Below are 27506 nucleotides of genomic sequence, written 5' to 3' on the forward strand. Positions count from 1 at the left end.
GTATTGTCCTAAAACGCTCATATAACATCTATTACTGCTGGATTTTCTTATTGTTCAGTCTTGTATGCATTATGGAACAGGTCACATGTGTTTTAAGGAGCTCGTCAAGTTGGTAGGGATCATGACGTCATCTGTTTTCCTTCAAGAGTACGACGCAAAAGGCTTATTTTGTTCTCTCGCAAATGCTGTCTAAAAGGTTTTATGGGATTCAAGAACACACACACACACATGTATATGTATAGAGAAAGAGAGAGAGAAAGATGGGAAAGTAGCCAAATCTGGCACTCCAGTTTGTTTTTCAGTCGTATAATTCGCAGAATTAGAATTTGCCCTTTTTAAATATTCGATATAAGAAGTTAAACAAGTTTCTTATGTCCAGTTGGCAGTAGAAAGTTGATAAACCTGGCGTGGTTGAAGCAGTGAAGTTTCTTCTGAAACCTATCAAATTCGTGAGTCTGAAAAATGTAGCCTAAATCTGACCCTCATATACTACTTGCAGTGAGTTACCTAAAAATTACCAAATGTACTGAAGAAAATTAATTATGACCAGATAATGACGTACCACGACTTTATTTTAGAAAATATAAGTACTTTGACTGATAAAACACAAAAATATTGAAGAAATATAAACGTTTTTTATTTTCATTGTATATATGCGCTCTTTTGCGTAAATATTCAATATAATTATGAAAACTGTTCAATAAACGAACAAACAAAAAAAAAAGAAAAAAAGAAAACACCAATCACAATCATCGACAAAAGTCACATATGTAATAGTCTTTGTCAGCTTCAGCACATTCAACATGTGCCCTGTCTTAACACATAGCCCACATTTCACCAGCACGATCGTCACTAAATTTCTCTGAACAGAATATACATGAAACATCATTTTCTGGTGGAGCAGTGTATTCAATGGGATTTCAAGGTTGACGAGAGACATGAATTCTGAGATACTGAGCTTTCAGAATCACTGGATTCCTCATAAGTCTTGACGCGATTGTGTTTGCTGAGCTCGCTTTTTACCACAACCTCTTCCAAGTACAGATGCAGTCATTCTTATGTCAATTGAAACCTGAAGTTAGTTTTGTATGGAGACGAGGTGATGACACTAACACAGCTCGGTTTGCGACCTCTTATAGATATTGTTTTCTTTGCTTGAGGCATAGGAAAAACAGAAAAAGATCTTGTCTGGAAAGATGTAGAAGTTGCGGGAACTGTAGAACCATTTGCAGAGGTAGATGGTTGAAAACTTCGAAAGAAGATGTACTATGTGAAGTAGATGGATCACAGTTCGACAAAGGATATTCGTTAGTAACTGACATGGTTGCTGATCTCTCGAAGGCAAGAAGTTGTTGTTGCTGTAGATGTTCGGTTTCCGGTTCCCCAGTGGCTCGTTTTCTTCCTTAGGGGGCGTCATTTAAATGTTATCCTCATCGAAGTCGTAGATTGGAGACCTTTCCTTTCCTGCTGCAAGAATGAAATCTGACTCATCAAATACGTTTCTATTTATAGGGTAAAGCCCGGCCACAAGGAATCCGTTAATTGCAATTTCTGCTCTCTGACGCTTTACGTAAGCTCTACCGAAAAGCTCCATAACATAATACGTGCTAAGAGGCTCATTACAAGTCAGCAACCACTGTCGCACTTCTTCGCTGTAATACGCTTTTAACGATGACATGAAACTTCTATCCAGAGACTGGAGCTTATGTGTAAAATGCGGAGGAAGAGAGATGATTATAACATGATTTTCTCTAGCCTAACTGATAACGTCCATATTTCTTGTATGGGGAAAGTGGTCATCGAGAATTAATAATATTGGAGACTTCTGTGGGCTTAGTGACCTTGACGAAATGTTGGAACCATTTCATTTGTGTCCAACTCGAGGAATGAACTTCAGTATTTGTTCCAGGAGGAACACCACGCTGTAGCTGGACAAATTTGTTGTTACGTAGGAAAATTACCATAGGTGGAACAAATCCACCAGCTGCATTCATGCAAATAACGATGGTAATTATTGCACTACGCTCAGCGGATAACAGTGATGCAATCTGTCGCTTGCCACGAAGGGCAGTTACTTGAGGAATTTTACTGTGGACGACGATCAACCCACTCATCGACGTTATGAACTCGGTCATGCGGGTAATTATGCTTCTGAAATTCCTCTTCCAAAATATTGAAGAATTTGTGAACATTTTGACGTGTAAAACTTACCGTTGTCATTGGATCGACATACTTTTCTTTAAACAACTTTCTAAGAGTAGTCTTCGGGACATTATACATCTTACAAGCGTTCTTTTATCCCATGTCCTTCGATCTCACAGCAGTTTATCGTAGTAACGAAACTTGGCTGTTTGCGCTTCACAGAGACGGTAGAGACTGGGGTGCCGGTTTAGGGATAGTCAACATGAACATCAGACAGAGCACTCGTGTTACACCATTTTCAAGTGATTTTGAGATCTGTGCTTTAACACAGGGCTGTTCTAGAGGGTCTAAACTTTTGAAAAAGATTATTTTTCAGAAAAATTCCCGTTTTCCTTGTACGAGTTGTGGCAATTAAATAATGAGACTGGTGTCATAAATGTCATGTATTGCAAAGAAAGTTACAATTGACTGTTATCCCCTTCAATATACTCCCCCCCGTATCTATACACCACTGCATACGTGCCTTCCGTTGTTCAAAGTAATGCTATAGGTCATCAGATGTCACCCTGTTCAACAACTCTGCCGTTTTTCGTTTCACCTCTTCTACAAACTGAAAATGTGTTCCCTTCAATGCACTTTTCACTTTTGGGAATAGCTAAAAGTCACAGGGAGGATAGTCGAGCACGAGTCTGGGAAATACGGAGGATGATCGAGCACGAAGAATGCGCTTCACTGCTAAAAACTGTTTCACAGAAAGGGTATTAGGGGCAGGCGCATTGTCGTGGTGGAGGATCCATGCATCGTTCTTCCACAAATCCGTCTCTTCTTCCTGATTCTTTCCCTCGGCTTGATTAGGATTTCTTTGTAGTAGGTCTGATTCACCGTTTGACCCTGAGGCACCCATTCAGTCATGATGATACCCCTGCTATCGAAAAAAACGATAAGCATTGCCTTCACTTTCGACTTGCTCATTCGTGCTTTATCATTCTTGGCGTTGTGGGAGTCTTCCACTGCATGGATTGACGCCTAGTCTCAGGGTCATACTGGAAATTCCATGTTTCATCACATGTGATGACACGTCTTAGCAAGTCTGGTTCTGCTTTGAGTCGTTTCATGACGTCACAGCAAATGGTCTTTCGAATGTCTTTTTGTTCCTGCGAGAGGTTTCTCGGGACAGTTTTTGCACAAACTTTTGCCATGTTTAAATTGTCATGCAAAATTTGTCTTACTGTCTCTTTGTTAATGTTCGTCATGTCTGCGATCATCCGAATGCTCAGACGTCTGTCTTTCCGCACAAGTTCATTAATTTTTTGAACATTTTTGTCTGTTCTTGAACTCAAAGGGCGGCCGGGTCGTTCATCATCTTCAACCTCCTCCCTACCTTCTGAAAATCGTTTGTGCCATTCGAAAACTCGCGCACGTGACACAGCATTATGACCATACACCTCTTTTAACATTGCACAACATTCCGACGGTGTTTTGTTTAATTTCACCAGAAATTTGATGTTAATGCGCTGCTCAACTTTACTTTTCACCATGGTTCCGGGACTACGACAGAACACTGTCCTCTTGCAAGCCTGCAAAGAAAAGAAAAGCTTTCAGAATCATGAAACAAACAGTGGCTGCTCATGAAGGCTCAAGATCTACAACACATCAGTAGCTAGCTCCCCCCACGATCCTGCGCGACAGGAGGTGGGCAGTCTCATTATTTAATTGCCACACCTCGTATTCTCCTTTTCAGGTATGGACGATACGAACATGTGAGTGGTACCGATCGGAAGGTTGCTTTATTCTGAAGAGAATTTATTTATTTATTTATTTATTGTCAACACAACAGGCACTGTGTCAATCATCAGGGTTGTAAATTACGCAATTACATGTTCATAACTCCTGATAACATAACTTGAGTTCACAACTCTTGATAACTGATGATAATGGCATTTCTAAATGTCTTAGGCCACATATCACATATATCTAATTCATTGTTATTTGCACACATTCTATTATACAAAGCTGTTGTCCTCCAAATTGGTGATTTCATCATTATATTAGTTTTTGATTTCTTGCAGTAATAAAGACCAGTGTTTCTACGTACTTTTAATGTGGGGACATGAAAATTCAATAAAGAAACTAAATCAGGACAATCCAAAATATTTTGCGTTACTTTTTGAATGAATAATAAATCAATCATATGTCCCCTTTGTTCTAGTGTAGGAAGATTAAAGTTAGCAAGTATGGTTTTTCAGCTTTCATAAGTAGGATAAATATGAGTTTCTTTGTATGTTAGAAATTTAAAAAGAAAGTGTCTGTATTTTTTCTAATTGCTTACGATGTTTTATGTGAGTCGGATTCCAAATAGTAGAGGCATACTCTAACTTTGAGCGAACATATGCATTGTACAACTTCTATAATGTTGAACAGTTCTTAAATTCTTTTCCCGTTCTAATTATGAATCCTAATAGCTTGAATGCTTCACTTCTTATATTTACAATATGATTGTCAAACGTTAACTTAGGATCAAACGTAACACCAAGATCTTTAACTGAATCATGCCTATTTACTATATATGTACTAATTTCATAATTTAAGTGACGAGGTGATTTGCTCCTAGTGAATGATAATACTTTGCACCTGCTTGCCTTGACCCCAAATTGATTCGAAGAGCACCAGTTACTAGTATGATCTAGACCTTGCTGCAGCTTTATATTGTCGTCTACAGAATTTATTTTGGCATATTTTTAGATCATCGGCATATAGTAATTTTTCATGGTCAGGAATATAGTCAGGTAAATCATTAATAAACAAGAGAAATAACAATGGTCCTAAATTTGAACCCTGAGGGACTCCTGAGGATTCAATATATTCTTTAGATTTGTATGCATTAAAAAGAACGGATTGTTTACGATTAGATAGGTATGGTGAGAAGAATTTAATCGTGGGACGGACAAAAGTGGAAAAGCTTTAATTTTTCTAAATAGTAATATGTTATGATTAATTTTATCAAATGCTTTTTCAAAGTCAATATAAATCACATCTACTTGGCTGCCTACATCTAATGAATTCGCTATAAAATCTGTAATAATTGCAAGATTTTTTATTGTGGATCTTTGTGAAATAAAGCCATGTTGTTTAATTGAGATAACCGTTTTGACGTGATTAAGGATTCGTCGATACAAGATATGCTCAAATACTTTGGCAAAAGCAGGTAATGTTGCTATGGGTCGAAAGTTGGTAATATCTTGACTATTGTTGGACTTCGGAATTGAACAAATTAAAGCTGTTTTCCATTTGTCTGGGAAAGTGCTTGTTCTTAGTGATAAATTGAATGCAATTAATAGAGAATATTTAAATATATCAGCGCAACCCTTCACAATGTAGGAGGGAAATCCGTCAGAACCAACTGCCGTTTTGGACTTAAGGTTTTTAATAGCCATTTCTGTTTCCTTCAAATCTATCTGACAAATATTTAGTGCCCCTATGCTACCATATCTGTTATCTTCCAGATCTATGTTGGGATCAATATCGTTTCTGAAGAGGAATCATACACTGAACTAAAATACTTCGCAAAAGTATTAGCTATTTCCTCGTTACTACACAGATTAAAATTCCACAATTCACTTGAATTCTTAGTAAAAATATTTTCAGTATTATATACGAATGTTTCATAGGCTAATTTGATGTGAATTTTAACTTCTCTTCTGAAACGAGAAAATTCCATGTAACAGGAGATACTATTGCTAGTTTTTAGTTGAAATTTCCTACGATAACTTGCCTTAGCCTTCAATTTATTAATTATATCCTTAGTAAACCAGCACGGAAATTTCGAGGTAGAGTTTTTCCTGCGAGGGGCGCAAGTATCGAATATTTCGTAGGTAATATCATAGAATGAGGTATGGGCCATTATTCTAGGGTAAATAGTAATGCTGCACTAGCTGCCTGACTGAAAATCTAAAATTTAGGGCTACCTTTAAAATCCCAAAATAGTTAACTACTGATCAAACAAAGGCAAAAGATCTTATCTGCAAATTTGGTAGAAATCGAGCTATTCATAGCAAGTAAATTATATTACCATAGACCATTATCTGACAAAAGCAGAAAGCCGAATCATCAATATTGTCGACAATAATTATAGTATAAGCCTTACCTTATCCATAAGTTTACGGCTTTTAGTTATTAAAGAATTTCCAGCCCGGTATAACTATATTGGAAATGATAACAATGTTGTAGCAATTTTAGTTGCTTTGGTGAAGTTCTCTTAGAGCCGCCCTTGCTAGCGAAAAGCTTCTCTCAATTAACATATTGCGCGCACAATGTTCTTAATATGAATTACATAAGTCAGAAATAAGTGTTAACTTATGTATTTCATATTAAGAATATTGCAACACTTTTACGGAATGCTTCACGTTCCATAAAAGCATTGCAATATTTTTTTCCATCAACATAAATACTTACACAAAGTGGCATCATATATCTTCTATATCTCTACTCCCTGGCTCCTTAAAGCTAAAACTTTTGTGCTTTCCCATTTCTTTAATTGATTTAGCTACTGTGGTTTGGACTGTTTGATTAGAAAACGTCATTAACAACATAAGATATTTTATTATCGAGCTCCTGGCGTTTGACTGGTAGCAAAATATTCACTCAGAACGTACGGTTGGTGCTGGTAGATACCTTTACCTTCACTTCTACCAGGTGGCGGACTTTTGTGTTAGATGTCGTAATGGAAGAAAAATTATTCCGATTTTCTGTTACGTGTTCATATTATTATTTTGTTCATTATCTGTATATCAGTAGTATATAGCACACATGTAACTTTAATGAAGGAATCTTAACAAAACTTTCGGGGCCGTGGTGTCTCAGTGGTAGAGCGTTCACCTCTGGTGCTTGGAGTCCCGGGTTTGATCCCAGCCCCCGCCAAGTGAACTTTGTGGTGGACAAACACCGTGCTCGTGGGTTTTCTCGGGGTTCTCCCGTTTCCTCCTACTTTCTTCATTCCACCATTTCACTCATTTCTCATTATCACCGTCTCCTTAACCGGCATAACCGTGGGACGTTAAACTTAAAGATTTAATTTTCTAACAAAACTTTCTTATCCTTACTTAACATAATTACTGCACAAGATTTTAGGTGAAGTGTTAAAGGTTAAAGTACGTAGAATGCGTAATGTAAGTAGATTATTATTATCAATATACGTAAAGAAAATATACAATATTTAACACATACAGAAAATATTACGCAACAAGTTTGTCAAACTTCTGCTTCCGCAGTTCTTGTCTGAAGAAACAAACCCATAAACAAAGTACTTCCGAAAGTTAACGAATCGCACTATATACAGTATCTCAATAGTATAGTGGCTGCTGCTGAGTTATACACGACAGAAGTCGCATTGGCAGTGGCTACGAAACCGACTGCAACAGTCATTTCCAATTACTTCGAAAAAGTATAAAGATTCTCTAATTAGTAAATACTTGTTTGCACATCAGTTACTTTACACAAACGTCGGTACACTACTTTCATAAAAGAAATGAATTACCACTATCCTTCCAGAATATTTATTGTCTCAAAGTGTCTTCCCTGGAGCTGTAAGTATGATACTGTTTAATATATTGAGTACGACATACAAAAAAGAACACATTTCTTTCGAAATTTCGAAATATTCTCTAATGTAACGTTTGTAACGTGGTCAATTTTACACAAACACAAACAAGAGATACAAACTATTTACTTACAGTGTATTTACCTCTACCATTAATAACATAACTGTCAGTAGAGATATCTGCGTCACGAAGTCTTCGACCAGGAAAGTTATTAAGTGTAATTTCATGCATTAAGTCTTGAATGAATATGTAATGCTTTGGATCATCATAGTCATATAATTTACCAGATGGATCCTTGCTCTTCTTTTGACGTACAATCAATGGTCCAGATATGCCATCAATCCTCTCGAATCCTAAAAATGGAAATAAATCATTTTCCTAAAACTTGATTTAATTTCTAAATTCGAGGGCTATTTTCTTAAACCTCTGCTAGAGTCGTTAGAAACGCGGGTGTCAATGACAAATGCCTTAATAGTCACGGTTACTATGTTAGAACATAAATTTTATCGTACTTGACTTTTGTAAATAAAACTTCATTCACGTTCGTTTTGCTTGTATACTACACTTCACCGGAGGTTGAAAAACTAGCCCCCATATTACACATGTAAACATTCAAATCCATACATTAAATATTTGAAGATTATGTATGTTGGGTTATCACTAAAAGCAAAACTTTTTGTCTACACTAAAGTATTGAATACTGTATGGTCATATGACTCGTTTCCAATAAATAAGAATAAAGTGAAAATTTGACTTTTTAAAAAGCTGTATTTTGATGAAGTGTTTAGGCATATATCACATTTAAGGACTCACATAGTTCTCAATCGAAATTTTAAAAAACAGTACTCCACTGCCACACAGCAGCGGTGACATAATCAACACTTCACCATCATTTACCATTCGAGTGGTCAAGCAACAGTTGTTATTCCTATCTATCGAGACAGATAAAAATCGATTCCCTTTCTCCAATCAATTAGTATTGACTATGAGCGAAAGGCATACATGAAAGGATTTTGTGCAATAATGTATGAATATATGAGCTGCACTATCAATGATAGAACGACTACAGACAGTTCATAAAAGCCGATAGAGTCGTCATCTGGAGCTGGATTCCACGAAAAACGTGATTACTAACGCCACTGAACATTAAATGAAATGAAATCCTTGAGTTTAACGTCCCACCATTATGCCCTTTAAGGTCAGGAAGATGATGATTAGGGCAAATGAATGACGATGGAAGCATGCTGGTATGAGAATTGTGAGAGGGAATGAGAATACCCCGAGAAAACCCACGGACACGATGTTGTCCATCACAAATTTACTTAGACGGGGATCGAACTAAGGCTCCACGTACCAGAAGTAAGCGTTCAATCACTGAGTCAAAACCCAAGAAAAAACTCACTCAGAATAGCTGGCCTAAAAAAAAAAAAAAAAGCAGCAGTTATACCTTTCCGATCGAGTGTCCCTACCGAAAATTAAGCGTCAAGTTCCAATACTTTTGTTATTTCAGGATTCTTGTTATTCATCTGCTCAGTGGCAGTTCTTGAGAGAAGTTAAATCAGCAAAAGTCAAAATTCTATCACAAGAAAGGAAGAGAAGGAAACTCATTGAAGGGCAGTTATTATATACCTAAATTAGTTCACTAGGCGAGTTCTTCTCCAGGCTGCAACGATAAAATTCCAATATTTCTCTATATGACTTCCATTAGGAACCGCCACCTCATCTCCCTAAGATATTGTTTCATATCATTATGGCATGTCCTTGATTTAACCAATCATCTAATCCTGCCACCTAGTTAAGTTAAATATCTCAAGTAAACGACGCTTCTCTTTCAATTTAAGCACCTCGATTTTAATATCCACATTATTTTCAGCGATTTCTGACTTCTGTGAAGTTCTGTATTGTTTATGTTTCTGTTCATATCTTTTCTTTTTTCATTTCTTCATATCCCTTTTCTATATAATATTTTCCTCTAATCTTTGCTTCGAAAAACCTGTGTTCATGTGCTCTTATTTACATACTACCTGTATCAATTTTCACGTCTATAGAATCGAACAGGGAGAATAATACTTTTATAGATTTTTACCTATAATTTCTTAATGTTATTTGCAGCAATAGTCTTGCCAAATTGTACACTCATCCCTCGGTTTAACGGATCTTCATTTAACCTGTTAACTGAGGAGTTGCCAAATCAGAAAGTTGCATCTGAATGGGGAATAAATTACGTATTATGAAATGAAATGAAATATTTTGAGTTTTACGTCCCACGAAAAATACGTATCAATTTGTCACGCCCAATAGGAATCTTATTATAACGAACATAGTTGTCAGACTGCAAATACAAGCCAAATTATCATAACGAGTTGAGTCGTCATTGTCAGTTAAGAGGTTAACGGCCTTCGGAAGCAACGGGCAAAATCTATAGCCGCCGATTCAGTCTATAAAACCTATATACTGCACAGGTATTTTACATTGTGAGATTAGATAGAGTGCTTGATTAAAAGAGTAAAACTATATTTTCCCCCTTTTTTCGTAATGTAATGGCGGAAATTAACCCCTGCAATGTTCTTGTCGGAGATTGCCGAAAATCGGCAACATTGAATTGTTGTTTCCCCCTTTTAGTGCCTTGAAACTAGGAACGAGTGTATTTTTAATTATTTCGTTGTTGACTTCGTTCATTTCTTACTATTATATCTAAGTTTAAATCCATTTACTGTACTTCTACGTTGTTGTCATTGTTTTACCATGTTTCACCGAATACACTCTTGCCTCGTCACTATGTCATTATTTACGTTCACTTTCAGGCAGATTTCCTGACATACTGTGAGAAAGATGTTTCTATTTTATTTTATTTCCCGTAAATCGTCTTCTATCATATGTCTACGTTATTCGTATGCAGAATTATAACTGTCTTAGTCCATACAATGCGAGTCCTGTTTTTATTTTAGATTTAATGGATACTGTTTGGTTAAAATTTTGTGAATCTTTTGAGCAAATATTTGGAGAAAACTTTTGTCTCCTAGTATATCTATTTCAACGGCATGCTTCTTCACTATACATGACTGTGTATTGTATAACCGCACGATACAGAGGCGACTCGTGAGGAAAGTCACACTGGTGGAAATATGTTTTATCGCTTGAAAATAAGGCAATAAAGGTTATCTAATGCATTAATTGTTGTAAACTACAATTTATACGTTGAGAATTATTTCTTCTTTTAGTTTCATGCGAAAAATCTTTAAATTTTATCGGTGTGACTTCCCTCACGAGCCGCCTGTTTTTTTATGTAAAGCTATTAGAGAAGCGCCCAAGATTTAAAACAAACACATAGGATTAGAAAGTTTCAGACTTATCTTTACTTTTATCTTAACATTGTGTTAACAATCTATAATGGTTAGGTCTATTAGGTCTGTTTGGCTTGCATACCACGTAGTACGTTAATACGAACATTTACTAAATTATGTAGGCCTACTCTAACTTACCAACATGCGAATACCAAAAAAATGTTCCAGCTTCGCGAGCTCTGAATTTATATCTGAATCTTGTAGCAGGTGGAAATTCACATTGTGTAACCATCGGAACACCATCCATAAAAGGTGTTCCGCGCTGCGATATTCCATGCCAGTGTAGGGATAGGCCTTTACTAATGAATTGGTTGTATGCATCTACAAGTATTATATCACCTTTGCAAACCTGAAATAAAAATAATACCCATTGACATTTAAATAAACTATTTTTTTCTCAGAGTATTACACAGAGAAAAATCCGTTCTCCGGACAGCGATATATTGCACAAATATACGGTATCCTCTTGCTTATTATAGAAATCAGTACGGAGCATACGTTATCCTGCCGTATCCTGGCACTGCCCTTAGGTGTTACATCATGCCGTTGCAGGATGTCTGACATCTAACAGTTTCTCGTATATCACATGCATATACTTATGTTACCTTCGTCAGCTATATGTTATATACGTCAATTTGTATGTGAGATCCTGACCGCCTACATTGTTTCATACGGAAAGTACGTATAGATGGAACACTTATACAGAAATTATTATAAAACATGCGTTTTCAGTTATACGTCTGCTGTACGTTAAGTCCAAAAACTACAGGAATTACGCGTGTAACCTATCTTTTTAAGTACGCCACCTACATTTTTTTTCTCAATGTAGACAATCCCGTATACCTATTGTGTTATAATTATGCTTACCACCTTTATATGCATACAGGTGCAGAATTGAAATTTTCTTTTGAACAAATCAGAAGAACTAAAGATTTATTGATAAAGACCATTAGTTTGTACGTAGATGCAATTCCGAAAACGTTGTTTCTAGTTTGACGTCAAGATGCATTCTCATACAATAAAAGCAAAAATTCTGAACAGTTTCCCTGAACAAAAGATCTATCAATGTCAATTTCCCTGATAACATCAGTCCTGAGAAGAGACGTTAATTCCTAATTAAACCTACAATCAATAGAGGCCATTGCTTTGTATAGTTCTAGGCGTTCATTTTATTTTCAGTTAATAATGGTTATGACTTTCTGTCAATGAACCGTCAGTTTAAAATAGATATAATTTTGTCATTATAGCTACGCACAAAATTTTATGTTGCAATCAGGTTCCTCAGTTGCTAAGTGAATCCCTAGGGTGAGAACTAGAGAACAAATCCTGGCCTCACAGGGGATCGAAACCTAGTCACCCAATTGTAAGTCAGGATTATATGAATCAATGTTTGTTTATCATTCATGAAAACTGAGCATTCGAGAAACTAAAAGAAAATAATATAAAAATAAAACCACACCATGTTTAGTATTTTCAAAAATATTACATAATTCCTTGAATTGTAATGATGTTATGACTTAAATTTCATATTCACAAACACAATACCAGGTTATATTAATGTTCAAACTTGATTGACTAACGTTGTTTTAACAAATTACAGGGTATAATAAATATACATTGTGATTCAAAACAACACCAACAACGTTTGGGAGGTAATTCCTGACACAAAGATAAGACAAAAAGTATAGACCAACCTGGGTGCAGAAATGCTTCCTTTCCGATTTATAGGCTGCCGAAAACATGAAAAAAATGAATTTTAAAGGTTCATAGCTCCAAAACTATAAGGTCTATCGTAGTCGAGTCAAGACTCGCTTTATTAAATTATTACCTAAGTTAATGTATTCGATATAGAGTTCTCTTTATTTTAAAATCCAAAATTTGCCGAATGAGTATTATTTTTCTTTTTAAGTTATTAAAATCATACAGAATTTACCTGTATTTCTGGTCCTGGCAACTGCCTGTTAATAGTTGATATTGCAGTTTCGTAACCATCCCCTGAAACACATTGCGGCCGATAACAATCTTCGGTTACAGTTGTACAATTTCCGCATGCACTGCAAATAAACAAATAGAAACAAAATTTCGTTCTGGCACGTAGGCTATTGAAAATAATTTATTTAATTGAAAATAATGATTTAAAAAAACTTTTCAAATTTAAATACGAGATTTCCTCCTCCTGGAAAAATCATTTTTAACATTCTCGTTTTCGGCAGAGAAGACTCTTACGGGTATTTTTCTGGGTTTCAACTAGAAATACAATAAACATTTTCAAGTAACCTTACAAAATATCAGTGCAAAACGTACTTGAATATGATTTTTGCGTTATGATCTAATGACACCAATTTGAATCTACACTTACACATTAAAAAAAAATATTATTCCTATGCAATATATATTCGTATATTCATTTTCAAACCACAAGAGGATATGCTATATGCCAAGATACCGTATGTTTGATTAATTGATTGATTAGTAATTAACGCTGTTCAGTATACACGCCATCTTTGTTTTGTTTTTCTTTTCTTAGCCCATTGATTTATATGATTTTTTTTTTCTTTAAAATTAAATGGAATTTAATTATGGTGGTTTCAACTATAGTTAAATGACCCTACTTTATTTTCTAATTGAGTTTGAATTCAATATAAATTTATTTAGTATTGTTTAGATTAAAATTTGATCGTACACTTCATCCATACTCTTTTTCTTATAAAAATAATCTAGTTATTACAATTATAGAATTTTTTGTGGGTGCTGCAGTAGATAGATAAACAAGAGTTTCCCATATAGCGTTAGGCTTACTAGTTCGGCCTAACTACACATAAACTTCCTCATACTTAAATTATCCACAGAAATTGTCAATATGAATACATACATAAAATATAGGCAATATAAACGAATACTTAATATAATCCTGCAAAAACCATATAAACGAACATAATAACCCACATTGAACTTAATTCCTTGTTCATATTAACCTCATTTCCATAAACTGGCACTCACTAACTCAGTTACCTTCCAACAATAGTTCTATTTTTTACTTATTTATTTATTTATTTATTGCAAATATAGGTGGAGATATTTTATAATGACTTATCTCTTTTCGGGTGCAAAATAATACCCGTTCAATACTACATAGATGTAATGGCTTGTAGTATTGGGCCTCGCTACGAAGCTTAGACCCCTTCCAACAAAAATTTCAGGGTACGCACCTGTATACTTGTATAACAAAATTAATTTTTATGGTGTAAGGGCCAATTAAATACATTTGAAGAAGAAATCAGGGAAAAATAATAATTAAAATTCCGTTCATTTCAAGAAAAACAGAAAAATTATCCTCTATATAAGATCAATGAGCTATCTTTAATGGAAGTGTCATATTCTCCTGTTACTTTAAGGACTGGACAAAAATTGATGGTTACATTGTTATAATTTGTATCTAGTTTTATGGACAGAAGAATGCCTGTTACATATTGCGAGACTGTTTGTGAAGCATGCTTTAAATTAGGTCTAGAGCTTTCATACGGAGCACCGCAGTTGCTGCCACTGTCTGCTCTAGCGTAAAAACATTGTCTTAAATCGAAACTTTCGCACGGGGACACTGCAGCCGATCCGATTCCAACCACCCTATTTGCTAAATGAAGAATTTCCAGGTCAATGTATTATTATTATTATTATTATTATTATTATTATTATTATTATTATTATTATTATTATTATTATTATTATTATTATTATTATTATTATTATTATTATTATTATTAGTATTATTATTATTATTATTCAATCAATAAGGAAAGAAGTAAATGTGGAAATATGTTGTTGACAGAACAAAATATACACCCAGTGGCGTATTTAGGGGGATGGCTTCCGGGCTTAACCCCCCCGAAATCTTACTTAGTATAGTAAAGTAAATGAAATATCTTGCAGAATTTTCACATTTCCAGGCAAAGCCCCCCCCCCCCCGAAAGTTAGCAAAGCCCCTCCCGAAACAAAATCGTAAATACGCCACTGTATACACCTATGAGATTCCTCGTGCCTAAATCGTTAGAACTTCGCTGCTTGTGCAGGAGGCCGGGTTTGATTCGCGGTGGTAGGTACTGTGATTTGAGTTAAAGCCGTAGATTTACATCTAATATGGTCTAATAGCCTAGGCGCTAATACATTTCTATATATTTCTTATGTGTCCTGGCAACCCCGTCACTACCCAGAAAACCGTGGGTGTTGAAAGAAAAAAAAGCATATAAAACCAAAAAAGGTATCAGGGTCTGCTATCAGCAGGGTTGATATGTTTAAAACACAATGTTTAAAACAAGTGTTTAAAACATGTTTAAAACGAGGGCTGTTGTTTTATTCAGTTTGTTTTAAACGTTTTAAACAAATTGTTTTAAACGTGGTTTTTTTCGATGCTGGTTGGACATGTTTAAAACAACTAAAATATCAGATTGAAGAAGCTAATTTAATTTTCTAACAAATAACCCATCCTCCGCAGGATTTGTGCATGGAGTAAATTACAAGCAGAGTTATATTCTTATTATAACAGCAATTACTGAACGAAATTGTGCACATCAGTGTGCGTATAACTAAACCAACAGAAATTCAAGTGAAGTATTTGAACATTTCTTAATTTCCAAGAATAACGGAGGTTAAACACACTATACACTATTCTAAGATACAAATTCACAAATTCAAAACTTTGGTATTTTTTGATCACTATCATTTCCATAATAATGAACAGTTCTCACATCATAAGCTAGAAGTGCTCTGACAAATACAATACAACTCATAGAAAAGAGCAGTAACTAGACTACAAGGAGCAAATGACATTTTGACTAAACAGTTTTCAAGATACATCTCTATGTGCAACGTGGGTAGCTAATAATGATTAGTGTCTACGGCATTACAACACAATTAACTCTAGACACCCGCCAAGGATTTTAACAAAATGGTAGACTCTCACGTTCGGGGCTCTGGTGACCCCCCTAATTATCAAAGAGTCATGAGTTATACACCATTGAAAAGCTTATAGACCACAAATTCCAACGAGATAACTTTCGTGAAATTCCCGCCGTATTCGTAGAAAAAGAACAGACATAAAAAATCATTAAAAATATGAAAATATTGACTTTGCGAGCCCTGGCAAACCTTGCAGTTACCCTACGCTGATAAAATGATGCTAATGTATAAGCCACATACTTGTGACAATAATATAAGAAATGGTAGCCATTGCTGCCATTGCGTAATGAATTCGTTTTATGTAGGAAATATTTTTTTTAAATATGCGCAGAAAAACATTCATTGAATGAGACATTCTCTCCCCTCCCCCACTATAGTACCACGTCCATATGCAAATCATTTTTGCTGCACACATCATGCATACAAACAAGAATTATGCTTCTAGATCACTTCAGTGAAATATATCTTGTGTTATATGGGACCGTCCGGAAAATAAATGTAAATAAACCAAATTTGACCCCTCTTCCTCTATAAACAACAAGTACATATATAGGTTACTATCATGTAGGGGACTACTTCATTGCTTCACATACCAATTTTTATGGATGTACCACAAAAGGGGGAGGAATACCCGTCAAAACCTGATGAAAAAAAATGATGAAAAATTAAAAAAAAAACAACTTCATCCTCCCTCTCTCGGCCGTACATACGTACCCCCTATATACACAAAATGCAACTGACGGAAAGCTTTATCCCTCAAAAATACTTTGGTACCAAATCATCTTTCTAGCTTAATTAAGGACTGAGCTATTGATGTTTGTTGTAAAAATAAATGTAATTTACGTCAAAAAACTTAAACTCCACAAATTGGCTAACTTTGCCCCCTCCCTGCTCCCTCATATAAGCAAGAAGTACTAATACACGATATTACCATGTAGTTGCCTACTTCATTTCTTCACGTAACAATTTTTATGAATCTATCCCCCAAGAGGGGGAATGACCCCCAAAAAACTGTTGAAAAAACACGATATTTACCCTCCTCCCACATACATAAAATGCACATCAGCAAACCTGCATCTCCCAGGAATAAATTGGTACCAAAACCATCTTCAAGCCTTAATTTGAGGTTTAAGACTGAGCCATTGAGGTTTAAAACCCTGACACAGCAGTTGCGTCAATGGGCGATTAAAGGTTAAGAATGCAGACGACCAGTAGAACGTAACACAAAGAAACTAAACTACATGTTCTGTGAGCGGAGATCGGGAAAATCCCGATTTCTTTCTCCGGAATTGAACATTTGGGCGGATCGAGATTAGGGAAGTTCCCGAAATTTGATCTAGCGGTTGAATGTAGATGGCAAGCAATACCTAAGAGTTTAAAAATGTAATATATATGCCTATTTAGATCATTGTTTTAAACAAACATTTTAAACATTTCTTTTTTTGTTTAAAACAAAGTACTTTGTTTTAAACGTTAAAAACGTTTTAAACAAAAAAATCATGTTTTAAACATGAAAAACGTTCTTTTTTTTAAACGTTTTTTTTTTTTTTTAACCCTGGCTATCAGTTGCTTGGCTTATATTTCCGTTCATACTAGTAGCGGAATTCGGTGATCCAATTCAGTTGCTGTGTATGAAAAAGGATTGTGGCTGTGGATGGCGTCCTACTCCTTCAGCGCGCCAATCTTTGTCGATCTACCGCAGGGACCGCCAATGACATGCACGATGGTTTCTTTTGTGTTGTAGTACTTCCCGCGAAGTTGTTTCCACATTTCGCCGGAAAGGTAATCGCGAAGTCCATAAAAGCATTGTTGCGCACTGCGCCCACGTGCTATTTCAATCGTAATACACTCATGTTATTCGTCTTTGCACGGTTTTGTTATGGTGTTACCACTTTTCTCTTCTAATTTAAGACTCACTGGTCCTTATGCAGAGTCGTTCTGACGCATGATTAGTCCCATACTAAAGAGTTCGATTAACATGTTTCATGCAGTAGTCAGGCTTTTAGTATGACGCTAATCATCCGTCAAAACGACTCTGCATAAGGCGGACTGCTGCTTTCGACTGATTAACACACATTTGTTACCACTCGCCACCAGGCTTGCCAACCATAAGTTTTACGATAATTTATCGTGATATACGATAATTTAAGATATATATATATATACAGGGCCGGCGCGAGGGGGTCGAGCCGTGCCACCGCCCAGGGCGGCACGTCTAGTGGGCGGCAAAATTTGGAAAAGAAAAGAATAGTATCAAAATATAATGGTTCGTAATAGGCCCACATGGAAAAATAAAATTTTGTTCACCTGGGAATGTAATTAAACTTAATTCACTCACATTCAGGAAAATACTCACTCAAGAAAATCAAAGCATTCCCCCTCATTTTCAATTATCAAACTACTAGCTACAGGTATCTCGTTCAAGATTTCCCTTGCAGCGGCGTAGATAAGACTTTCAAATAGGGAAGATATTATCAAGTGTCTTTTATATATATATTTCTATTCAGCAATATTCTAACGCTCCACTCCAAGTATGCAAAAGGTACAATCCCACTTGAGATAGGCGGTTCTAGCCTACAACACCTAGATACATTTAGGTTCTAGCAGCGAGTTTTTAACCAATTTACAAATTCTTCATATCTTATCAACAATATATATTTTAGAGAACACGTTATATATAACTAGCAGCGTTCACCCCGCTTCGCTGCGGTCACCCCGGAACGCAATAAACGTTGTTACTTAGATAATTTTTACTTTTTCGCTTTCAAGTGATATGATAAAAACCATAGAAGATTGCAGTAAATGTTAACATTATATCGCCTGTCATTTATGTTAACCCGCCCCGCTTCGCTGCGGTCACCCCGGAACGCAATAAACTTTGTTACTTAGATAATTTTTACTTTTTTGCTTTCAAATTGCAGTAAATGTTAACATTATAGCGCCTGTCATTTATGTTAACCCGCCGAGTGACACGGTCATGCGGGTTGCATATAAATACGTTTATTTTTACCTATGATGAACTAACAAAGGATTTGTACGTATGGACACTTGAATGGTCAATTATCTCAAGACACTGGTAATTAAAAATTAAAGTGATATGATAAAAACCATCTAGGGTCCAAATCCTAATAACCCCCCAAAAATGAAAGAAATTGGTTCAGCCGTATTAGCGTGATGAGGGAACAAAGGATTTGTACGTTCTCTTTTATAATATAGATTGTTTTTATATTTAAGCAATATAAGTTTGACAGTGTCATGGCCGAACACATTAAAAGAACCATGGGAGGACAAAATAAATACCACCATTACTAAGGAAAAGATGTTCAAAATGAAATTATTCCAATTCTTAGTGAGTAAATTGAAAGTAAAATACTGTCTTTGTTGAGAGCTGCAACATATTATAGTATAATATTAAACTGTACACCAGATATTTCTGGTATAGAGCAAATGACAACAATCGTTTTGTACAAATTACATACAGTAATGAAGAGTGCTTTGTAAAAAATTGCGAACACTTTCTTGGTTTCGTACCAGTAACAGACACCACTGGTCTAGGACTGGCAGAAGTAATAATTAAACAGCTAAAGGAAATGAACTTCCTATCGAAGACAAGAAGGGTCAAAGATATGACAATGGTTCCAATACGAAAAGCAAACATTCAGGTATAGAGGTATTCAGAAGAGAATATTAGAAGTAAATTCCCAAGCCTTTTATGTTCCTTTACTAAACTTTGTCGTTAACGATGCAACCAGAACACCTCGGTCCACCGTTTCATTTTTTATATAGTTAAAAAAAGTTTATGACTCCTTTTCTGCGTCAGTTCAACGTTGGACTATATTAAAGGAACATATTAGCAGCCTCACTTTAAAATTATTCAGCACCACACGGTGGGAGAGCCGAAATTGATGCTCTAACTCCACTTAGATATCAAATAGGAGAGGTTTATAATGCCTTACTTCAAATAAGTAATGACAATAGAACAAACAGAATGGTCGCCTGCGATTCTCTATGTATAGCAAACCAGCTGCATGGCTTTACTTTCTTTGATCACTCGTCATCTGGTTTGACTTTTCACTCCACATAAACATAGTAAGCAAAAGTCTCCAAAGCATTGATTATCATGTTTCGGATGCAGTCGGGTTTCTTCAAAATATATCTAAATACTTTCAGAGGAGCAGAAATTATGCATAGTTTCAACCTTACTTAGTTGATGCGATGGAGTTGATATCAGTATTGGATATGGATTATCCACGGATAGGTAATACAGTGCATGCTCGAAGTCGAAAGAAGAAGAGACAGTTTCAGTACGAGGCAGAGGATGAAGCTATTGAAGATCCGCAAAACAAAATACAAGATCGATTTTTATTACAAAGTTCTGGACGTCATTGTGTTAGCTTTAAGAAAAAGGTTTGGGCAACTTAAACATCACAGCGAGTATTTCGATTTTATTTACGCTTTTATAATAATTGTAGATGTACATTAAATTATTATAAAAACACCCACACTGAGGTTTTTAACAGTCATTCCTTGTAAAAAAAAATAAATAAATAAATAAATAATGAATAACTATTTGAGAATTGGGGAATGGCAACCCTGCATCCACTCTTTACATTCAATTACGTTTACGAGGAGGTACAAACATTGTTCTTGTTCAGAGTAGTGTTAATAAAGATTTTTTTTTTAATGTGAAGACAGTGACCCCTATTTGGAGTTCACAACTGAAGATTACTAGAAAAGTTTATTAGATATTATTGGTAGGTCTAGTATTATACTTGTTGCTACAATTATCACGTGCATAACGAATATACGATATTGTTTTGTAATATATGATAATTTTAAGGACGGAAATCGATAATTTTGTTCTCTGAGGTTGGCAACTCTGCTTGTCGCACTTCATAATATAGTGTTGACACTATTTATTATCCAACCTATGTAAATTTTCATAATATACATTATTTTAAGTGAAGTACTTACTCTGTCAAAGTCATGTAGTCCTCCGCAACCCAAGAGAAGTAGCACACTTTGTGTTTCCCGTTGCATTGTCTATTGCATTGTTCACCGGGAACCACGTCCGGGTCTTCCTCACTGCTTTCCTCGCTACTGTCACTTACGCTAACAAAGCTGGAGCCTCCGCCATTGCTCGTAATGATTGTCTCACTGCTGCTGTCAACTTTTACGAAACCTCTTTTCACTCTGTTAGCTCTTTCTGAAATTGAAACAAAGACATTATAGAGTGAGTAAGTACAGTCAATACAAAAACTAACTCTATAATATTATATTATGCGTGTTTAACGAGGGGGAGAGTTATTGTCCAAAGGTAAGACATATAGCAATCGATAGAACTTGCTGAGCTGAACAAAATAACATGGGTGAGTAGAAATCCTCATGCGCATGGTAGTTTTCGAGAAAATTGGGGAAAAGTATTATCTTTTGTAAACGTAAAGAAACGATCCTGTACAATAACCGAATTATCTATTAAGATGAAATTGATACCAAAGTAAACAATTAATCTAGTATTTAATTGTGACACAAGTAAAACGATCTTATACGGTTATAATAGGATATACTCCAAAATTATGATAAACTCCTAATTTTTACCTTTTTTTCTTTTACTGTAATATTGTCCGAAGACTAGAAATATAATAATCGATAGATGATACCAAGCAAAACAAAATGATATGCTTGATGGTAAATTCTCATGCGTACTTTTTGAAACAATCGAGAAAAACGAATTTTTATGGGTTTGATTAGAATTAGGAATTAGTTTTCTGGGCTTTCAGCATCTATGGCCATGTTGCCCGTCACGCATTAAGGATGACGTCCTTCGGCGATCACACTATCCCAGGAAAGGGAAGGAAGGAAGTGGCCTCGGACCTATAAGTTAGGTACCATCCCGGCATTTGCCTGGTGTGAATGAGGAAACTCAGGAAAATCTTATTCAAGATGGCTGGTCTGAAAAAGATTTTACACTTCCTTGGTCGAGTATTCCCACTGGGAATCGAATCCTGGACTGCTCGCACTAAAGAGCGTTAGCGACTATGCTACGCGGTCCACTTTATGACTTTGAGTAGTTTTTGTTTGTTGCCAACCTGTTACAGTTCCTGCAGTATAGATACAGCTTTTTTATTATTTTGTTGAAATATATTATTTATTTATTTATTTATGTACTGTGTATGAAAAATATCTTTAGTAACAGATTGTGTCTATTCTTGCTTGATTTTCTCTAACAGTGACACACATACTACTTGTAATCACTTCTGAAAATATTACTCTAGACAGGGACGTACGCAGGAATTTATTCTGGGGGAGTCCAAAGCATTTCGGAGGATCCAAATTCAAAATGAGGATAAATTAAATTAAAATTGGTTCAATTACCCCTAAATTTACATAGTAGTCGTTATTTCGGGGGAAGGTGCCGACTCAATAACCCACCTCCTGCATACGTCTCTGACTATATATAGTCACTCAAAGTAGGCTATCCTGTGTTTTAGTAGTATTATTGTAAGCTCATAGGAACATCAATAGGAAAACTGAACTTTAATCCGATTTTTTCACTTGCGATTTCATAACAATACACTTGTTCACTTTCAGAACGTTCACCTCTGGTGCGTCAAGTCTCTGGTTCGATCCTAACTCTCGCAAACTGAACTATGTAATGGACAAACACCGTGTGGGGGAATTTTTGGGGGGTTCTCTCGTTTCCTCTCATTTCCTTAATTCCACCATTACCATCTATCACATCATCACGATCTCCCTTATTTATTTATTTATTTATTTATTTATTTATTTATTAGTCTTATTTTACATGGCGAAGTTAAGGCTAATCATGCCTTGTCTCCCACTTGACCATGCAATACAATAGTATCATAATTAGTAATATAATAATAATAATAATAATAATAATAATAATAATAATAATAATAATAATAATAATAATAATAGTAATAATAATAATAATAATAATAATAATAATAATAATAATAATAATAATAATAATAATAATAATAATAAATATATATATAAAATACTCCTAATCATACATACACACATACATACGCACACGGAGGTCACGGTAGTTCAGTGGTAGAGCGTTCACCTCCGGTGCTTGGGGTCCCTGGTTCGATCCCGTGTTGACTTTGTGGTGAACAAACACCGTGCTCGTGGGTTTTCTCGGGGTTCTCCCGTTTCCTCCCACTTTCTTCATTCCACCATTTTACTCATCTCTCATCATCACCGTCTCCTTTAGCCTATCCGGCATAACCGTGGGACTTAAAATTTAAAGATTTCATTTCACACACACACATCACATCACATCCACACATAGATTACTTAGATTACTACAGATAACCACACAAAATAGTCACATACATTTAGTGAACGAAAGAAATAAAAGGTAGGAGGATAAAAATCATCTTTTTTTTTTTTTTTTTTTTTTTTTTTTTTTTTTTTTTTTTTTAGATATTAGTAAGCCTTGATAGACTTATGGAGGATCTGCTCAACCGACTTCTTAAATAGATTGATTGACTGTGATTGTCTTGTGCTGGATGGAAGGTCATTCCACGCACGGATAGTGGATGCAAAGAACACATCGGAGTAGAATTTTGAACAATGTAGGGGAAGAGAAAGGAGTTTATTTATACCTGATCTTGTATTGTCATCGTGGTGAGCATTTAGTGGTTGCAAACGTTGACATAAGTAGGAAGGCTGTTGAAAGTGCAAAGTCTTACAGAGAAGTGTGAGTCGATGCAAATAACTCAAGTATACTATCGGCAAGTTTCAAAAGGTCCAGGTCACAACTATGTAATGCACATAGGGGCAAGTATATGAAATAACGTGTCCCTTAGTCTCGGTGCAAAATCGTGGGAAGTTAAAATCTTTATTTAAAAAACTAATTTCTACTTTGATTTAGATATTGTAAAAAAATGTTTATAACATAAGAAACTACTTTTAAGTGTTTATTTATTCACTCATATGTAAAACTAGAGATGCTTAGGATTAGGAATTAGATATCTGGGCTTTTGCATCTATGGCCATGTTAGCTTGTCACGTATGAGGGACGACGACCCTCAGCGATCACTATAAACTATCCGAGGAAGGGGAAGGAAGGAAACGGCCTGGGACCTGTATGTTAAGTACCATTCCAGCATTTGCCTGGTGTGAAAGAAGAAAACCTCACTCAAGATGGCTAGCCTGAAAAAGCTTTTACAGTTTTTCGACCGAGTGTCCCCAACGGGAATCGAATCTGGGACCGCTTGCACCAAAGACTAGAGCGTTAGCATGTACGCTACGCGGGGCTACAATGGAAGAGTAAAGGCGGAAATGAAACCTAATCTTGGAACATTAAATCCGTATAAAATCATCTATCACTATCCCTTACCCTTTTTTGTACTGTATGGGGATTAGTGTTGCTAGGAAACAGGAAATGTATCCCCCATCTTGCAAAAGAGACGAAGAGTTCATTTTAAAATTCGAGACAAACAAACATTTTCACGAAATTTCACTAGTTCACTCAAATCTTTGATTTCAAACACTATTTTTGTTCTACATGATTCACAGTATAAGACTAAAAAATAATAAAGTTTACTGTAAATGCAGTGAAAGAGAGAATGTTTAAAAATATGCAAGTAGTTACACAACATACTCTAGTTATACACATGGTTTAACTGTAGATCTTCCAATTTAATACATTATTATCGTACTCTAGTCCATAATTTAACATTATCTGAATAGTTAATTTCTTATTGTAAGAAACTTTATAGGGTTATGAGAAGTAATGAAGGTCTGAAGCTAAACTGTTGTCTTGTATGTCATTGCTTCATTTAATAGTTTAGACTTGAACTATTTATGAAATACTATTTAACTACATTAAACTATATATGCGATATTCAGTTATTTGCTATTAAAGAAATCATTTCCGTGTTAGAGGGTAAGCTATACTTCCTTTACATAAAATAATTTTTAATCCTGTCTTTTGTCTAATGTTTGATGAATTGTACACTATTATTTCTGTTCCATTACTTATACCCAGTGGCGTATTTAGGGAGGGCTTCCGGGCTTAAGCCCCCCGAAATCTTACTTAGTATAGTAAAGTAAATGAAATATCTTGCAGAATTTTCACATTTCCAGGCAAAGCCCCCTCCCCGAAAGTTAGCAAACCCCCCGAAACAAAATCGTAAATACGCCACTGCTTATACCTGTAAGAAGTCAAAAAGTTAGCCACTCTCTTTGCATTCCGTATTTAATCTAAAAATTTGTCTTGTTAAAAATACTTCGTAATTCTGTGGTGTGAATGACCTTTATGTTTGTTTGGATATGAACATTGATTAAGGAACTTGGCTGACATTTTATATTTTTTCAATTAGTGCTAATTATCCTACAGCTCAATATTTAGCATTTGAATTTCCTATTACTAACTGCACAATTCTACCAAGTCTTACAAAAGTTAAGTACGTATATACCTTTACAAACAGGGACGAGACGAGAAAACCTTTTCGAGAATTGCGGCTAAACTAGAAAATATCATCCGAGAATCGAGACGAAGTTAAATCTACAGAATTTACGAGAGTAGATGAGAAAATTTATTTCTCGTCTCATCGTCTCGTGCTTATTACTAATGGACATCGATATTAATACCACTTTCGATTTTAGTAGGGTAAGAATGGAGGATATGGAACCTACTAATGTGATGTTTAATCGAGACAAAAAAAAAAAAATCCAAACAGCGCTATCTCTAAACCATTTCTTTTCTGATACCAATCGACAGACGGACGAATGTACAGTGTAGTTCTATAGAGGTTCCCGTACTTATGCACCGCATAGTTTGGATGTCTTATATGGGATCGTGTGTTTTATGACTAACATGTAAGTGTTAAAGTAAATGATCTTGTTGTCTACCTGCAACAGTGCAAACTGCAAACATTACGAAATAGAATCAAAAATGTAATGCTGAAGCAAATATGTGCAAATATGTTGTAATGTGATTAGGAGTTCAGATTTTGATTAACCACAACCGTTGAATTTAAGATTAATACATAACCGAATTCAAATGTTACTGTAATTTACGAACTCTAAAATTACACACTTTTTCCTGTTCTTGTTGTTTCTTGTAGGGTTGTGGAAATCCGTTATTTTTTGCCCTAAAAGCAAAGCCCACAACCACCGATGGGGAGAGCGGAGCGCAGTGGCTCAGTGGTAGAGCAGTGGCTCATCTTTGGTGCAGCGGTTTCTGGCCCGATCACAACTCTCGCCATGTGAGTTTTGTGGTGGTAAAACATTGTTTGGATTGATTTTATCGGGGTTCTCCCGTTTTTTTCCGTTCCCTTCAATCCGCAATTTCGTTCATTATCATCATTATTGCCATCTCCCGTAGCCACCTAATCACCTTGTCTATCTATCTGGTTCATCGGTCCTATCCCAGTCACTGGGTTAGTCTGTATCTGAGAAATGAGACCCAGACCCAAATCACCGGATAAGTCTTGGCCCACATGAGTCGGTGATTCGTGATCTGCGTTCTCATACTGCTTCATGATCTTTCCTGATTTAAATATGTCCAGATTACGTTCCTAGTAATAGAGTGATTAGTCTATTTTTATTTATTTTTATTATGTTTTTGTCTTATGCCATCCAAGACAAAATTTAGAAAAATAATTGGCAACTGGAAAAAAAAAATTGCAGCAAGTTGCTTTACTTCAATACCTTGCACTTTCAAACGTGTTTTTCTGTTTTGTTATTGTCGCAACTTAACGGATTTAAAAGCGTGGCCATAGATTTTCTGATGTAGGTTGTATTGACATTTTGACCAGTTGCCCGTTTGCACAGGGTTATCGTAGAGAGTTGAGATTTGTTCTATATTCTTTTATTTAACAATAGCTTTCATACAATATGCTACTTGACCCTCGGTTCCATTTGCAAATTTTGAGTTGAACCCCACCTGGGACTCTGCGAGTGCCCCGGGGACACAAATTTTTCATTCAAAAGGTTCTGAGCTCCCCACACTAATTTGGTATGTTTTCGCTGAGTTTCCTTACTCGACCGTTTCCGAAAAATTTGACCCGGAATCTGACTTTGTAATGTATAGTATAGAGCTTAATTTCTAACTTTTCACGCTTATATCTCCGCGACGGTTGCGATCGAGAATGTATCCCTTTTCGTGTTATGTTCTTTTGGGACAAGGTATCCAGCGGCCATAGTCTCGACTCGAAGTCAGAGTTACACTTGGATAGGTTCCCTCGTAAGACATGTGCCTACTTAATAACATTTTACGCCAACTGTGTTTTAACTTTTTACTCCTAATACTTGCTATGAGAATCACAATTAATACCGGTAACTCCTCCTTACATACCGACAAAATGAATTTAATATTTTTTTTTCAAATCGGGCTGTTGTGTGTAAAGTACCGGTACTAAAAATTTTGAACTTTATATGAAGTGTTAAGGCGTAAATAACTGATTTATTAGTATTTCAACACTAT

The 27506-nt window shown here is 35.6% G+C and overlaps 1 protein-coding gene across 1 annotated transcript in view; it reads right to left on the reverse strand.

Moving 5' to 3' along the window:
- LOC145660935 (multicopper oxidase 3-like) overlaps positions 1-26562 on the reverse strand; it is a 50886-nt gene extending 24324 nt beyond the window's left edge. The window contains exons 1-5 of the mRNA XM_081726374.1: positions 26418-26562; positions 21011-21242; positions 13017-13137; positions 11222-11432; positions 7872-8092 (exon numbers count right to left, since the gene is read on the reverse strand). Of these exons, the coding sequence (XP_081582500.1) occupies positions 7872-8092; positions 11222-11432; positions 13017-13137; positions 21011-21242; positions 26418-26562 (930 nt within the window). The remainder of the gene's footprint in view (positions 1-7871; positions 8093-11221; positions 11433-13016; positions 13138-21010; positions 21243-26417) is intronic.
- Between the last annotated feature and the right edge of the window lie 944 nt (positions 26563-27506).

Source organism: Thermobia domestica, chromosome 9 (assembly GCF_964235325.1).
Source record: "Thermobia domestica chromosome 9, izTheDome1.hap1.1, whole genome shotgun sequence".
NCBI lineage: Eukaryota > Metazoa > Arthropoda > Insecta > Zygentoma > Lepismatidae > Thermobia > Thermobia domestica.